General features: G+C 54.7%; 4 protein-coding genes across 4 annotated transcripts; 3 read left to right on the forward strand and 1 right to left on the reverse strand.

Moving 5' to 3' along the window:
- Window positions 1–770: 770 nt before the first annotated feature.
- Window positions 771–5,066, forward strand: V2A60_006029 (RICTOR family protein; the record flags this gene model as incomplete). The annotated part of the gene is made up of 1 exon (XM_083257327.1): window positions 771–5,066. One exon carries the CDS (start codon window positions 771–773, stop codon window positions 5,064–5,066), a length of 4,296 nt encoding a protein of 1,431 aa, XP_083113453.1.
- Window positions 5,067–5,768: 702 nt separating this feature from the next.
- Window positions 5,769–8,531, forward strand: V2A60_006030 (uncharacterized protein; the record flags this gene model as incomplete). Its single annotated transcript, XM_083257328.1, has 11 exons — window positions 5,769–5,821; window positions 5,977–6,158; window positions 6,251–6,333; window positions 6,475–6,901; window positions 7,069–7,228; window positions 7,346–7,496; window positions 7,565–7,630; window positions 7,708–7,816; window positions 7,895–8,116; window positions 8,352–8,431; window positions 8,493–8,531. The coding sequence occupies 11 exons, from the start codon at window positions 5,769–5,771 to the stop codon at window positions 8,529–8,531; spliced, it is 1,572 nt and encodes a 523-aa protein (XP_083113454.1).
- A 257-nt stretch (window positions 8,532–8,788) lies between these two features.
- On the reverse strand, window positions 8,789–11,309 carry V2A60_006031 (uncharacterized protein; the record flags this gene model as incomplete). The annotated part of the gene is made up of 3 exons (XM_083257329.1): window positions 8,789–9,969; window positions 10,032–10,434; window positions 10,494–11,309. 3 exons carry the CDS (start codon window positions 11,307–11,309, stop codon window positions 8,789–8,791), a joined length of 2,400 nt encoding a protein of 799 aa, XP_083113455.1.
- A 4,330-nt stretch (window positions 11,310–15,639) lies between these two features.
- V2A60_006032 (uncharacterized protein) lies at window positions 15,640–16,561 on the forward strand (the record flags this gene model as incomplete). Its single annotated transcript, XM_083257330.1, has 2 exons — window positions 15,640–15,779; window positions 15,850–16,561. The coding sequence occupies 2 exons, from the start codon at window positions 15,640–15,642 to the stop codon at window positions 16,559–16,561; spliced, it is 852 nt and encodes a 283-aa protein (XP_083113456.1).
- Between the last annotated feature and the right edge of the window lie 381 nt (window positions 16,562–16,942).

Genomic DNA, 16,942 nt, shown 5'->3' on the forward strand with positions numbered 1-16,942 from the left:
AGCTTCCCCAACCGTCAAGGACACATCGCCGTCACGAAGGGCATGTGAATCAAGAACCATACGTATCAGTACGCGCCTCAAGCATTTTCTTGATTTTTTTCCCAGCCCCTGTGAGGCTCCAGCCTTCGAGTATGAACGCCCGTGAGCGAACCTGTCAAGGCCCAATATTTCCTGCTTCTGCTCCATCTACTCCGTACCGAGACAGGAATTGGGAGGAGGGTGCAGCGAACAAGAAGGTACTCTTTCTACTCTGAAATTGCTTTGCCTCAATCTTCTCTACAACCGTTCAATTTTTTTCCCAACCCAAGCTCAGCCCCTTGACCTGTGCAGTTGACGCAGCACGCTCCCGCGGCTTCTAAACTTGGCGTTGCTTGCTTTTGGCTGCCTTGCGCGCCCCGCATAGCCACGACTAGGTAGTCTTGTCTTGCCTGTAATCCTGCATCTCGCTACCAACAAACCATCTCCTCTCCAAAGCCTCGTCGTTGCCCTCCAGTTCCCCCTCCCGGCTCGACATCAACTTCAACGTCAGGGGGCCCTCGCGTGCAGATACATTGCATCATCACCTCCTCCGGGTCGTCCACTCTGCCCCAAACCAGCCACACTCCGCGAGCTGCATCGGATGTGGCACACCACGCGATAACCCGTCGATTCCCACACTCCTCTCCGCGACGCCCCCTCAGGCCTGCGAAGCACCGTGGCATAGCTAATCCACGGATGCAGCGCGCCCACCAGAGGGCCCCGTCCCAACCGGTGGGCAAGACCTCGTCGCCATGCTCGCCAATTCCTCCGAGCCGGGCCAGAAAGGCGGTCCTGGCCAGGCCCCTCAGCCGCACAACGGCCGCTCCAGCTTCGACCGTGAAGGCTCCTCCGGCCTCCAGCCGCCCAATGGCGGCGCCGCCAACGCAGCCTCTGCGCGGAACCTCTCCACGTCGGTCATGTCCTTTGGCCCCCGCGGCAGCAGTCTCAATCCGACCGCCGGTCCTGGTAGCTTCAGCTCCGAGCTCCGGAGCCAGATGATGTCCAGTCGCGCGGGTAGCAGGCTCGATGTCGGCTCCATGTACGCTGGCGGTGGAGGCGGTGGAGGCGGAGGCATCATGGACAAGGTCTTGGAAGAGGCACCCGACTACGCCGCCGAGCAACAGTTGCTGCAGCTCAAGGACAAGCTCACCCGCGAGATGAAGATCAAGGAGGGCAGCGAGAACATGCTCGAGGCCCTCAACGTCAAAAAGGCCAAGCAGACTAGGGACCAGCGCCTGCGAGTCGAAGCCGAGCTGAGCGCCAGCAACATCCGCATCCGCGAACTACGCCGCAAGATATCAGATACCCAGCACCAGCGCACCCGACCCGCCACCCCGACCCGAACATGGACCCAGGACAGCTCCGCGCCCGTCGCCGCCCCGTCCAACCAAAGTCCTACCAAATCCATCGCCGGCGAATCCGACATTGATGAAGCGACCGAGAGTCCCTCTTTTGCCCTGGCCGAATTGCTACAGGCTCTCGAGGTCGAGGGCATGATGCCCGAGTACTACGTCAGCCGCGCCAATCAGCTTGTAGGCCTGTTCAAGAGACATCCCGCCATCAAGTACGACTTGGTGTGGTCCATCTTTGGCATGCGCATGCAGATGATGCTTCTCAGTGAAAGCCGCGAGGTCGTGGCGGCGGGCTACCGCGTCACACGATACGCCGTTTCCGACCTGGCCTCGCTTCAAAAGATCCGAAGCCTCAACACCGATTTCCTCGTCGTCCGCTCGCTCAACAACTACCGCAAGGCCGACGTTGAGCGCGAGCAGGCTCTCAAATTCGTCAGGGCCTTTCTCGACGTCAAGGATGGTGTCAAGGAAGTATCCAGAGCTGTTGTCAGGACGATTGTGGCCGTCGCCGAGCAAGGCGACGATCGACGCGCAACGGCCCCAGCCCACGATCAGAACATAGATCGCTTGCGTCCCATTTGCATCGAAACCTTGGCCGAGATCCTTGTTCGAGACCCTCCCCTGTTGATTGCCTCGGGTGGTCTGGGCCCCTTGTCGGATGCACTCTCCGAGGGCTCATACAAGGCATCTGAAAGCTTGACCGCCGTCTTTCTGTTTCTTCTTGATACCCCGCAGAAGCGCAGATACCTTCAGCCCAGCTACGGTCTGGATGCCCTCTTCACCGCATTTACCGATCCGCTAGGCACAAACGAGATTATTCTAAAGCAAAGCTGTCGTGCCATCTCCGTTGCCTTGAGGTCATGGTCGGGTATCATGACCCTCACCATGTACGACTTTCGACCCATTCGATCTCTCATCTATAGCATGCTTCTCCCCAACGAACACGTACGGGAAACTGTACTCAACCTCCTCTTCTCGATTCTGCGAATCAAGCCTCCTGCTTGGGCGACGTCCTTCCTCGCTGGTCGTCGATTGACTACCTATGGCCGCGTTGTCAACCTGAAATCGGGCGATGGGAAAGAAAGACCGTCGCCGTACATGGAGGAGGACGGAAGCGAGCAAAACTTTGTCGATCATTACACCGCTCTTATTCTAGCTGTTCTCATCAAGGCCGGACTATTGCACAGCTTGTTGCAGATTGCGCAGACAGAAGAAGACCCCATGGTGAAGCGCAAAATATCGCTACTGCTCTCCGAGGTCCTGAAGCTCGCCAGTCGGCTGTTGCCTCCGTCTTGGAGCGCCGAGCTTCAACTGCTGCCCGAGCTTTTCAAGGCCGCCACCGATTTCACCAACGACCAGCATTTTGTCGCATCCAGTATTGTCTACCAGATTAGCAGCGTCAGCAAGACACTGTACAGAAGTGCGCCATCCGAGACCATGGCTGGCACTCTTCCTTCCAGCGACAGCATGATCGATTTGGCCGCGTTGGAAGGCCAACCCCGAGCGAATAATGCTCTTATTTTTGACGACACGACCTTTCGCCAGTTACTGATTGACTCTGGCGTGCTCAACAGCTCCAACTATGCGAAATGGGACTGGGGCATCATAATGAAGATTATTAGCGGCCCGCTGCAAAATGGCAAGCGGCTCGAGGAAGCCGTGAGAGCATCCAAATGGATGAAGCGAATCATGAGCTTCTATCGGCCGTTCAAATACAAGTTTGCAGAGATCAAAAATACACGCAACACCCAAAAATATGTTCAGGCTGGCTGCGCCCTGATGCACGCGCTGCTGCAATCCAACGAGGGCGTCAACATGCTGGCCGACAGCAAGCTGGTGCGCCAAATTGCAGAATGCCTTGCCCAATGCGACCCGACAAGTGGGCTCACCGCGCAGTTCCCACTGTTCGCCAAAGATCGTCTCACTGATACACTTTGCAACGGCTACTTTGCCATGCTTGGTGTCTTGACTGGCGATCCCAAGGGTGTGATGCTTCTAGAGCGATGGAAGATGTTCAACATGATGTACCACATTGTCGACCTGAAGCAGCGTCCTGATCTGATCAAGCTCCTGCTTACCAATTTCGATTATACACTGCAAGGGCATCATCGTGTGCTGCTCGCAAAGGCTCTTACCGCCGGAACTAAAGACATCAGAATTTACGCAACCGACGTGCTGCGCAAGTGCACCCTTCGTCGTCCAGTCGCTACAAATGCGTTGGGAGACGTCAGCGACTCCCGATGGGCCATTCAGCTTCTGTCGACACAACTATATGACCCCGAAATCGACGTGTGCGCGGCCGCGGTCAAGATCTTGGAAAAGGCGTGCAATCGAAAGACGTACCTGGAGTACGTTGTTGAATGCAGACCAGCGTTGGACCACCTTGGCGAGATTGGCGCGCCACTGCTTCTACGTTTCCTCTCCACCTCAATTGGGTACCACTATCTGGACGGCCTCGACTACATTAGTAACGAGATGGATGACTGGTTCTTGGGCAGAAACGATACATACGTCAGCGTGATCGAGGCATCCCTTGCCAAGTCGTTCTTGGTTGACACTGACGAACAAGGACAACAATCCACAATGTTTGACGAAGCCGATTCAGGCGCAGACTTCCAGGACAACCACGTACCACCTCACTTCTACCGAGAGCTTACGAGAACCAAGGAAGGTTGTAAATTGCTGCGAGACAAGGGCCACTTTGACGAGTTCGCGACCACGATTCGCGATCACGGGATGCAGGCGGAAGACCCCGAGCTCATCACCAAGGTTAAGGGCTGCATGTGGGCAGTAGGCAATGTCGGCTGTATGGAGCTCGGCGCGCCGTTTTTGGAAGCTACCGACGTGGTTGAACAGATAGTCCGCATCGCCGAGTCTCATGAAGTCATGAGTCTTCGAGGGACAGCATTCTTTGTGCTCGGACTAATCTCTCGCTCCACGCACGGCTTGGAGATTCTGTCAGAACACGGATGGGATGCGAGTACAACGCCACTGGGCAACTCACTCGGATACTGCATTCCATCTGATCTCGGCAAGCTTCTATCTCTAAAGCCATGGCGCCACATCGGAGCGTCATCCATCTCACTACCCCCTTCGCAACGGACAATCCGCGAACCACCTCCTGTGAAAGCCTCGACGCCGTCAAAAGAAAACGCCGAAGCGTCCCCTCTCGTAACCGATGAAGAAGTCAACGCGCGCATTGTCGAGCTTCTCGTAGACCTTGGCAACACCGTCCTTTATAAGAGGGCCGTGACGGAGCTACAAAAGCTTAAGCAGCGCAAGCCATCGGCATTCCGCAGCACCGACTTTTTCAAATACGTCATGGCCTTGATGGAATGGAATCACTATCGCCTCGGCGTGCGCAGGATGGTGATTGATCTGTTTGACAAGAACGTGATGCGCCAGATTGTCTTTGAGGAGTCGGACGATGACGATTCGGACGAGAGCAGCGAGGAGGAGTCGGACGAAGACGAAGTCATTTCGAAACGCGCGCAGAAAGACGAGCAGCAGCGCCAACGGTCTCGGCAGGCGAACGAGAGCGACAAGGAGGATGACCAGGAGGCGGATGGGGGCCATTCCAGCGGCAACAGCCTCAACAGCGATGACAACCGGACGGAGAGACAGCGCAGCTTGAGCGAGCCCACCGAGTATCTACGAACCAGTATGTTGCCACCGCCGCTTAACTTGGGGCGGTAGGCCTTTTTGATGTGCTGCATTGTCCCGGCGCGAACTCGCACACTCTCGCTTTTGTATTGATTTCAACCTTTTTTTGTTATCTTTTTCTTCTTCTTCTTCTTTGGTGTGTGTGTCGTTGTATTGTTATTTTGTCATTTTCCATCCTGTCGGCACAGCATGGCGTCAGGTGCAAAAACATTGAAGAGGGCAGGAAACGAGAGCAGCTCAAAGGCCATTCGAAATATGGCATTTCGGGAAACGAGACTGCGAATTGGGGAACCACGGTGGAGGTATTCTTCAGAACATTCAGTCTATCTTTTCAAGCTCGGGTCCATTTCTGTACTGTTGAATTGTGTAGGTTATATATATATATTATATACATCTTCTGGGTCCCTTGTCGTACACTGCCAAGCACATGTCATGAAAACCACATTGCTGTATACCGCAATCTCTCAAAAAGTCTACACATGTACCGGCTGAATCACCTGTTGTTCAGTAGCAGGAACTCGTCGTGAGAAGCGTGTTGTCAGAATGCCGCGCTCCGAGGCCAACCGTCATGCGGCCCCACTGTATCCGTTGAGTGAAATATAGCGTCAATGATGGGTTTGGCTACGTAAACTTCATTGTCAAGCTTTTGCCATTTCTGTGAATAGCATTGCAAACCTCTATTACCGGCTTGCCGCTTTCTAATTTCGGTTGCTCCTACCATTCCGACCCTTTGCAATGGTTCAGGGCAGGGTGTTGGTCGTCGCCGGCTCCGACCCTTCTGGCGGGGCGTAAGTCAAACGGAGCCTGCTTGCTTACTGCTCTCTCTCTCTCTCTCTCTTCACCTTTGTCATTCCTTTTCTGCTGCTTTTTTCTTGATTATTATTTTTCAAACTTGACGCTCGTGCCAAAAACAAGATTCTGAATTGACCAAAATACTATGCAGCGGCCTGGAGGCGGACCAGAAAGTCCTCGCGGCGCACCGGTGCTACGCCATGACGGCGACGACGGCGCTCACGGTGCAGAACACAAAGGGCGTCACGGGCGTGCACGTCGTGCCGGCCGACTTTGTCGCGAGGCAGATTGATGCCGTGGTAGAGGACATTGGCGTGGATGTGGTCAAGACGGGTGAGTTTCACTGGACTTAAAAACGAAAAACGCAAAACAAGACGACGGAATATGTGCTGATGGCGCTTGCTTGCGTCGACGAAACAATGCAGGCATGCTGGGATCCGTAGAGACGATTGACGTCCTGTCAGACAAGATTGAGAAGCACAACCTCGCGACGGTTGTCGTTGACCCTGTACGTGTTTTCTTCCTTTTCTCGCAGCTTCATCCCCCCCCCCCCCCATATACAAGGCGCTTTGTTTCCTCTTTTCATGACCGCTCGCTCGGCCAAGATTGCCGCTAACCAAGGACCAATGTATATCAAAATCCAAAACAGGTCATGGTTTCGACGTCGGGCGCGCAGCTCCTCCCGCACGAGGCCATCAAGCACCTCTCGTCGCGCCTGCTCGGACGCACCACGCTGCTGACGCCCAACATCCCCGAGGCCAGGCTGCTGCTGGCGGAGAACGGCCTGCCGAGCCCCGAGGTGCGCACCGTCGACGAGCTCGAGGCGCTGGCGCAGACGATCCGCGCCGGGCTCGGCCCGCGGTGGGTGCTCGTCAAGGGCGGCCACGTGCCGTTTCGCTCGGCGGCCGACATGACGGCCATCCCGGAAGGCGGCAGCAGCAGCGGCGGCACGGGAAATGACGAGGACGCGGCCGTGGTGGTGGACGTGCTGGTCGGGCCCGCGGGCGAGGTCGTCCGGGTGCAGAGCCCGTTTCAGACGAGCACGAGCACTCACGGTACCGGGTGCTCGCTGGCGTGTAAGTTTTTGATGGACCGGACGCCGCCGCCGAAGAAGAAGAAGAAGAAGTAGAAGAGGAGGAGGAGGAAGGAGAAGATTCTTCGGAGGGTGGGGGTTTGCAGGCTTTTCTTCTTTTTTCTTTCAAGGTGGCGCGACATTTGCTAACGGGTCTCGTCTTCCTCGCAGCGGCCATCGCGGCGAACCTGGCAAAGGGCAGGGACATGCCCTCGGCGGTGCGAGCCGCATGTCGATACATTGCGGCAGGCATCCAGACGGCACCGCAACTCGGCAGCGGCAACGGGCCGCTGAACCATTTTCACTCGTCCTACGCGCTGCCGTTTTCACCGTATGTCAAAACCCCCATCTCTGCACGCCAACGAAAATCGGAGCGAGGAGGTTTTCTGCTGGATCGCTTTCTTTTCTTTTTTTTCTTCTCCCCGACTGACCATTTGAAAAAAAAAAGCGGCTACTTTATCGAATACCTCCTCGAGCGGCCCGATGTTCAGCCCGTGTGGAAGGAGTTTGTCCATCACCCTTTCGTCATGGCCCTGGGCAACGGGACCCTGCCCCTCGAGTCTTTCAAGGGCTACATCATCCAAGACTACCTGTACCTGGTACGACGAGTCTCGCTGTTGGCGAAATTTCCTGATCTCTCGGAGCTGACGCGGGCAATGTTTATTAGGTGCACTTTGCGCGTGCCAATGCGTTGGCGGCTTACAAGACCAAGAACATAGCCGACATCCAGCGAGTGCGTCCCGTATTCTTCACATTGCCAAGAGTCTCCATCTGCTCATGTTTGTCCCTTTTTTTTTCTCTGTTCTCTAGTCCAATGACATTGTCGGCCACATCGTCCGCGAGATGGACCTTCACATCAACTACTGCAAGAGTTTTGGCATCTCTGAGCCAGAAATCCAAGCCACGGAGGAACTGCAAGGTACGCTGCCGCCCCCCCCCCCCCCCCCCCCCTCCCCATATCCAATATCACGGAATAACTAACGCTTCGCACATGCAGCCTGCACCGCCTACACCCGTTTTGTCCTCGACGTCGGCCAGTCGGAGGACTGGCTCGCGCTGCAGATGGCCCTCGCCCCGTGCCTGCTGGGCTACGGCGCCGTCGCGCAGATGCTCGCCGCCCACCCGGCCACGGTCCGCGAGCAGCACGCCAACACGTACTGGCCGTGGATAGAAAACTATGGTGCGGCAGACTACGTCGAGGCTGTGCGTCTAGGATCCGGTACGTTGTCCTTCCACCTCCCCTCCCCACCTTTCCACGGGGGGGGGCAAACCCGCTTGATTGCTCGAGTCGCCGGTGACACTGCATGCCCCAGGATTGGCTGCGTCGTGTGAATGTTTTTTATTTGATTTTCTTTTCTTTTTTCCCTGTTCCGTATTGGCTCCCTTCATGGGGGCGGGCCCTTCACGGGTAAAAAGGGCCGCTTAGAAATCCCAAATCTAACACGGGGCGGTAGATCTCATCGAGAAAAATATTCGTGACTGTTCGCCCGCGAGAATCGAGGAGCTGGTCAAGATCTTCATCCACGGGACAAGGGTTTGTTTCACTCTTCATATCCGTGAAGCCGCAAGATATTACCGTGCTGACGCAAAAGTAGATGGAGATTGGTTTCTGGGAAATGTTTCCCGCAAAATAATAAAAAAAAATGTGCAAAAGATTGCAACGTCAAGGAATAGGCGACTTGAAAGATATTCGTTACACGCATGTATTCCAGACTGGCTAGCTCTATGAAAAGTTTTTAAAGACTGATAGCTAACATAAAATTACATGGAAAAATCTCAAGAGTATTTTGCGCCAATCACCACAACACGGCTTCAAGGGTTGCTTTCCCTTGCCATGTGGTGGATTTTTCTAGTTTCTTTGCATAGATAGATAGTACACACGCTTTGGGCATCAGCGAGCCGCGCCAATCGTCCCGCCGCCAGCCCTGCTGAGAATGCTCTGAGTCTGGGAGCTCCAGTCGGCCCCGTCGGCGTTTGTATCCTCCACGCGCCGGGGCACCTCGCCGTCCGGCATCATGAGGCGGAACTCCTGCTCCGGGGGGATCGGCGGCACGGGAGGCGGCGTGCCCGACTCGTCGGCGGCGGCCTGCTCGCGCTGCTTCTCGCGCTTCACGCGGACCGACTGCTGGCGGACCCACGAGCTGACGGTGCGGAAGCGCGGCGGCGAGTCCTCGGACGCCTCCGTGTACACCGTGTCTCGGCGCGTGGACCCGCCGTCGGCGACGGTGGTGGCCGTGCTCTGGCGGTTGCGCTCCACGTCGGCGCTGTTGGTGACGTTGTGCAGTTTGCTGGTCCTGGTGGACTTGCGCATCTGCTTGGACGGCACGACGATGTCGCCGTCACCGAACCCCGAGGACAGGGACGAGGCTTCGCTCATGCGGCGCGTCCCCATGGCGGACAGTAGCGTCAGGTTATACTGGGGAGTGATGGAGGACAGGGATGGTTTGGCGTCGTGGTTGGATCCCGCGAGCTGTCTGGACTGGGATGCCATGCCCCTTGGAGGTTGGGCTTCCCGGTCACTTGGGTCTGCAAACGGCGACAGCCCCAGAGGATTTGAGTTTGAGCCAGGTGCCGCCACGAGGTTGCCCGACTCTGCCGACCGTCCTATGGCCGCTGCTGGCACAGTGATGTCTCCTACAGAAGAAATGCCGAGCGCAGAGACGCCCATCGTCGAGACACCGGCAGACGATACCGTACCCCCAACCGCAGAAGTACCCCTGAGCTGGGGGTTAAATGAGCTCCTCTGCTCAAAGGTAGTTTGCACCTTGATCGGGTCGAGTCTAGAACTTTCCTTCGTAGTCGGGAGAGGACCAACTGAGGCTGAAGTGGACGAGCTCAATCGCTTCTCCGTGAATCTGCCGCCATAGGAATCGTCGAGATTATTCCAGCTCTTGTTGTAGAACCTGTCGCGGATGTAAGGGATCCTACTGGCAACATTTGCAACACCTCGTTTTGCTGCATCGAGCTGCGGCTTGATCATGGCGCGGAATGAGCCGCCATGATCAGAGTCCATTCGTTTCTTTCCTTTTCGCCAGAAGTAGTAGCCAATGGCGAAAAATGAGCAAACAGCGACTGTCGGGTACTACTGTTAGCAAAACGACCGGCCTCCCCCGGTGATGCGTAGTGGCACATACCTAGTACGCCAATTGAGATCAAGGCGTCTTGGCCGCCGGTGCTCAGTCCGCTACGTGAAGCATTGCTACCATCTCTATCGAGCTCTGGCCTCGTGGGATTGATTGTGGATGGCCTACCTCCGGGCGCAGAGTTGGATTTCGTGGCAACGCTTGTAGACATCGTGGTAGGGCCTGGCACCATGGCAAATGGCATCGTAGTGCCATTATTGATACCGGTTGTGACTTTTTTGGCACCAGACGTGATGCCAGGAAGGGAGCTTGTCAAGACAGGCGTCAGTATTAGACGGGTACCACTCTCGCTAGACACGGTTGCACCAGGGACAAGGACGCTGAGAGAGATCTTCTGATCTCCTTCTGTCGATGTAGGTGAAGGGCTGTCTGAGCTTTTGGGAGGGGACTCATACTACCGAGTGTTAGCTGGGTGCGCAGGTACACAGATTAGAGAAGGTGGGGTCTACTTACCGAGGTTTTAGATGGTGAGTCGGTAGAAGACTGCCCATCAGACGACTTGGACGACGGTTGCTCTGCCTTTGGGGGCGGTATATTATCAAATGCGTTTTCGGTAGTCTTGGGTGGCGGTAGGCTTGTCTTAATTGCTGGTGGTGGCGGCCGCGGAGGCATCATCGACGTACTTGTCACTTGCGGGGTCTCGGTTGTCTCGATTGTGGACGAGGGTTCTTGCGTTTTGGGGGTTTCTTCCTTCTTCTTAGTTTTGGTTTTGCTCTCGTTCTCAGACGACTCGCTCTCGCTGCTGAAAATGCTTGAAATGGCGCTGGAAACGCTGCTTTCGGCATCACTGACAGCACTGGCTTCGGCGCTGACGCCTTTGGCTATCCCATTGGAAACTGATCCTGCGGCGGCGCTGGCTGCGCCGGCGAGCCCTTCGCCCTTTGCAAAGGCAGATGCCGCAGCACTGCCCGAGTGGCCGATACCTTCCGCGACAGCGCCCACGGCCGAGCCTACACCGCGGGCCAGGCTTGATGTTGCCGCGCCGAACCCTCTGGCGACATCACCAAGCTTCCGGCCTTGGAGGATGGCGCGGATCTCGTGGGCCTCTTGGCTGATGTCCTTGCGGGTCAGGGTAGCCGGCAGTTCACGCAGGGGTGCCTTGTGTCTCTGTCGGCCGGCGACGCTGGCAGCCCGGAAGCGCACCCGCTGCTTCTCGGCGACGGAGGCAATTTCAACGTCGCTGTCGTCTTCTTGAGTCCATTCCGGAAATGGCCGGGCCGGTCTGGCGGACTGCTCGGAGGCGACTTGTTTGATATCGGAAGAAGGCATGATGCGTTGCTTGAGCGGAGGAAGCCTCCCTGGTTTGGCCGGCTATGATGCAGAATGACCGAGCAGATGCATCACAGACAGGTATACTCGGTCAATGCTGTGGAATTGTGAAATGATATCAAGTTGTGCAATACTGTGAGTTGGGCGCCCAATCCGAATATTCAGCGAGGAGAAGGCGAACTCGGGGAAAGAGGAAGAAAGAGCAGACAAGAAGTAAAACGCGAGTGAAGAGCAGGATGTATTATGAATAAGAGAGTTTTAGGCGAGGTCGGCTACGGCCTGCATCATTTCTGTAACAGTCTAGTCATTGGGGGCCTTGGGGGATCTAAACCTGCAAAGCACCGACGGGGAACGTCGATTCCGAGAGTGGCAGAGGGGAAGGAATCTGCACGTTAGTCGGACGACAACTGCTCGAGATGCAGACTAGGGGGGGGGGGGGGGGGGGGGGCTAGGCATCAATGGCCCTGGCTTCGGCTGTCCCACCTCATACTCGCAGCTCTTCGGCGTGTGAGGCCTCACAGCGATGCGCAGGAGAGTCGAAAGAATGCATGTGTTCAGGGCCTTGGAAGGGTGGGGGGGGAAGGTATCAGTCAGCGGGCACAGGAGGCAAGTGAGGTTATGCCACCTGCAATATTTGGATGGCACCACTCCGACGTCAAACCACCGGCCTGCGACTTGAGACGGCCCTGTATGCGCTAGCGGGCCGGATCCCGCGAGCAAGTCATGGACGGCGTTTGGCAGTTGACAGGGGGCTTGGGCAGACTCATGTTGGGATAACAGTGAGCGAGGCGACGGAGGAGACGAAGGCCCCGTAGAGGCAGTCAAGTGAGTCTTTGAGGGAACCCAAGCCGCGGTACCGGGCAACTAGAGGGAGAGGACGGGTATCAGCAATGAGCATTATAGACGGTGGCAATAGAGGCAAAAGGCAAGAAAAAAAGAAGCAAGGAAAATAAAAGGTGTATTCCTTATTAAGACGCGCCACGACGCCACGAGATGGGCCGGGATTCTACGCCAGAGCCACGACCAAGGAGCATGTTGGCCAAGACTCGACGATTGACGTACAGTAAACTTACCTGACTAACTAGCTAGACCAGCATGACAAGAGAAAAGCCTCCAGCCACCGATCTCTCCTTGTCTCTCGACGTGCGGGCGTTGCGACAGGCTCAAGAGAGGAAGCCCGTTGTCAGGAAAAATGCCTGTATGGCTTGCGGCTGCGGCAGCTAACGACAAGTTGTGGACACCCAGCGTCGCAGAATCGATCTACGGGTTTCAGGAACGCACATGCAACAGTGTCAGAGCGTGGGTAAAAAGGGCGAGAGGCGAGGCTAACTGGGCAGGGGTTTGAGGCAAATGTGTCTAATGTGGCCCCCCCCCCCCCCTCCCTCTCTCTCTTTCACACAAGCACGTCAACTTTCTTCTTTAACTTGTCTGGAAGGGCGGGGGGAGGGGGGCTAGTTTTCTTTATCTAATCCTTGCCGCCTTGAACCAATGTCCAGTTTCCGTTACACCCGTCCCCGTCTTGTCGTTGACGGAAGGGGAAGGAAGGAAAAGGGGGGTTTGTTGGTCGTTGCGCGCGCGCGCGGAAGAAGAAGGGTTGGGTGGATGGTGTAAGTGGCCCATGGAGAGAGAGAGGCGCGCGCAGACAGGACGGAAAGAAAGATGACGATGGGGGGGGAACCAGCATCGCACGCCTCGGCGCCACCCCAACAATACATGCCCAAACTTTTTTTTCTTTTTTTTTTTTGTTATTTGGTGGTGGGATGGGGCTATAACGGAAAACTTTTGGCTGTTTTGTTCAATTCGCCCACAATGATCAGCGCCCCAACGAGCCTTTGCTTTGAATCATGTTTTCTTGACACGGAAGGCGTCGCCGCCGCCCCTCCAAGGTTCCAGACCCAACGCAGCGTGTGTGTGTGTGTGTGTGTGTGTGTGTGTGTGTGTGTGCAGCTTGGGGTAGCCGGGCGATGGGAGGCCTTTTGGGGGGGGCAAGGCAGGGAAGTTTCGCGATGACGCAGGGTGTATTAATCATCTGAGTTTTATCTTTCCCGGGGGGGAAGGAGGGGGCAAGGGAAGCTGTGGCACCTATTCTTGATTCTTGTTTATTATCATCGAAAGGTCGAAACTTCTCATCGAGCCCAAGCCGGCAGTTCCGTCTTCCCAAGGATGATTGATCCTTGGCCCTCGAAACTGTGTACCCTCCCTCGTGCTTTGTTGCCTGATTGGTCGTCTTGTACCGTCTTGTATTGTGAAAAGCACACAAGGCCATTGTACAACAGACCGGCCATGGTGGATCTAAAATGACGCCCATCCAGTCCTGGTCAGCTTGCCTTTGGTCTGCTTGCCTTGGGTCTGCTTGCCTTTGGTCTGCTTGCCTTGGGTCTGCTTGCCTTTGGTCTGCTCGCCTGTGCTGAAGCGAGTGAAGCGTGAAGCAGTATGGCTTTGTATTAGTATTCCGTAGTCTTGGGTATCGTTGAAGGATCTCGATTGATCCAAGTGCAATTTTTTTTTCTTTTCTCTTTTTTCTTTTTTCTTTTACTTTTCGCGTTCAATGGTCAGGCAAGAGTATCTGTCCCATCATGACGCTGAGCACCACCCTACGCAGAGAGGTAACACCAGTTGCAGTATGATGTTGACACCCAACGGCCGGCAGTTTGTGTAGGACTAGGTCTATATGTAATGTATCTCACCAATAAACCCCATTGCTTGGTGAGGCAAAAGTGCTCAACATCACCGTCACTGTCTCAGCGGTAGAGGGCACGGCTTATGGCTGCATACTTGGCAAGTTTCGAGGAGAAAGCGACAAGAGACAGAGTGTCCAAAGAACAAAGTAGGAAACGATGACCGTATTCCAGACTGAATGACGAATCTTCGTTCTTTTTTTTAAAAGAAGAAGCAAACACTTAGCTGTGGGTTCTGAAGGAGGCAGCTTTGCGTCCCATAATCCCAGTCCATGGTGACACCCTCGTAGCCGATATCGACAAACTCGTCACTCAATCTCCCCAAAATAGGTGTATTCTTAGCATCACATCGTTTCGAACAGTCTTCCACGGGTAAGAAGCCCATGACAAGGCTGCGCAGCCCCTACTGTCACTGTCCTCCCGAGCGCTTAAATAAAGAATCCTGTCAGTGGCTCAGTTCGTCCTGTAACTTTTGTACACCTTGAAATGCGGTTGATCAACTTGACTAGGTTGCGCAAAGGCTGTACTATGCCGTTGTTATAGTATCAGTTCAACTATTTAACCATCAAGATGTCCTGGAGGTTGGAGAATTGGTCCATCACCATCAGACTACCTCTGCAAGACAAGACAGCTCAAGCCAAGCTACCACGACAAGTCAACCCGCTCACAGCTCCTACGACAATTTAAACGCCACGATGCAGTTCACCACCTGTGAGTTATTGAATCGTTGTCTGGATGGAAATCGTCTTCTAACTCTGCAAATCAGCCCCCGAAATGGTCAACTCCAATACCGAGCTCATCAAATGCTCGTCGTGCAAGGCGACAGTTACCAAGTCTGTGGTGATTTGCCTGAAGTGTGGTCGTGACATCAGAGGCAATGAATAGGAGACTATTGGTCTGCATTCATGCTTTGGTACGAATTAGCCGATCAGTATTCAGGGCAACGTGGACAGCAGATCGTCACTGTCGAGTGTCCTCAAGGCCAGCCAAGCATGATGGGGCAAGGAGTTACATTGGGTGATCAGGCGCACAATTTTTAGCTGGGTTAGATGGATTGGATGGGAATGGTTTCAATACACTATTTCTTTCATAAAAAATATGCATTCCACGTACCTGCACTGTAGTTGCCATGGCCGCTCTCTCACTTTGCCCAAGTTGGGGCATTGTTGGTCTGTGCATTGGGTACTTGTGACAACGTCCACAGTGTGAGCAATCTTTAATGGCCTTGAACAAATCTTGGCCCTAGTTTGATAGCTACAAAGACATGTTGCACGTACTGTTATACGAATAGGCTCAAGGTGATGGCCGCGCAGAGCCTGCCTCCGACTGCAGGCAGTACACAGTCTCGACGCGCGCCGTTCAAGTTACACAAGCACTGCGCTGGTGCGAGACATTCCACTTTTCTCCTCAATGACTGCATCCGACGTCAGTCAGTCAATGCAATCTTTGGGGCGGTGAGTTCTTTGAGCTCAGGTAGGTAAATAAGAAGCAGGCTTCCGCTGCTTCTTTGCGATCCGGCCTTGTTTACTCAGGTTCCAATACACATCAGCTTTACACTGGTATACTCACATCCTTGCCCGAATACAAACAGCTGTTTCGGCTAAACTCGACAGAATCCTATATACACCTTGGTCTATATCAAGTCTCCAAAAATGCCTGCTGAAGTCTTGGCAAGCTACGAAACAAACGACGTTGAATACGAGTTTACGGCAACGACGTTCAAGAAGACGTCGAAACTCGGCTTTGCAGACACCCGACTTGACGGTACCCCCTTTGTCTGGTTCCGTTCTTGGTAAGTTGACTTGAAAATCTTTCTTGACGCTCGGGAAATCATGCAGCTAACAAGACAATCTCGTCAACAGGAATCATGAGCGTATTACAAACGAGGCCAAGGCGCTGGAGCTCCTCTCCGAGCGAACAACGATTCCCATTCCGCGTCTGGTCGACCACGGAATTCACTCAGATGGTCGGAGATATCTAGTCACGGAGAAGATTGATGGTATTCAACTGTGCGACATCACCGATGCAGGCTGTCTCCAGCCCGAGGGCCAGCGGCATACAGAGGCCAAGTCTTGCCAGACATGTGTCGGCCAAGCATACTCGAACGCGCTTCGCTTCATCACAGAGAATGTCTTGCCCCAGCTGGCTTCTTTAAAATCCAGGGAGCGGGGGATTGACGGCTTCGTGATGCCGCCCCGCTGGTTGAGCACCGACGTCACGGTCCCCTGGCAGGGCAAGACGGCTTTCCGAACCCTGCCCCTGCCGACGGCCGAGTACGTGTTCCAGCACGGAGACCTGGCCGCCCACAACATCATGATGGACAGGGAGACGCTGCAGGTCAAGGCGCTCATTGACTGGGAGTATGCCGGCTTCTACCCGGCCGGGATGGACCGGTGGCCCGGGACGCTGGACGACGACGCCTACTACAAGACGGCCGAGAACATTGGTCCCGCCATCGCCGAGTTTCTTCCGCAAGAGTACTTGGAGTGCTATGGGAGCTTTGCGGACAAGAAGCAGTTGGAGCAACGGGTGCGCAGCGGCGCCATCCCAGACCCAGCCAAGCTCAAGAAGTAAACTTGGGCAATTTTAATGGGTGAAAGGTGAGTACTTAAATTGCAACAACAGATAGGCCAACCAGTGGTAGATTTAAACGAAACAGAAAAGAAATGTTTGTTTGGGGATTTGGAGATTTGTTAGATCTGAATTTAGTCGATTTTTTTTTTATTTATTCATTATTCTTTTGGTATTTTCATGTGGGTAACAGCGTTGCCATCAGACGGCGGACGAGCTTGACCAGTCGGTCGGTCCAATGGGAAGCATGTGAATTACACGGGCGAATGGGTGACTTTTACTAGCTCATGTTAGGACGGCAGAAATGAAACAGAAATAAAATAGAGAAATAAAACTGAAAGGCAGCCAGAAACACCCTCCCCCGCCATCTGTTTGACTGGTCAT

Source organism: Cordyceps javanica, chromosome 4 (genome assembly GCF_051103115.1).
Source record: "Cordyceps javanica chromosome 4, complete sequence".
Taxonomy (NCBI): Eukaryota; Fungi; Ascomycota; class Sordariomycetes; order Hypocreales; family Cordycipitaceae; genus Cordyceps; species Cordyceps javanica.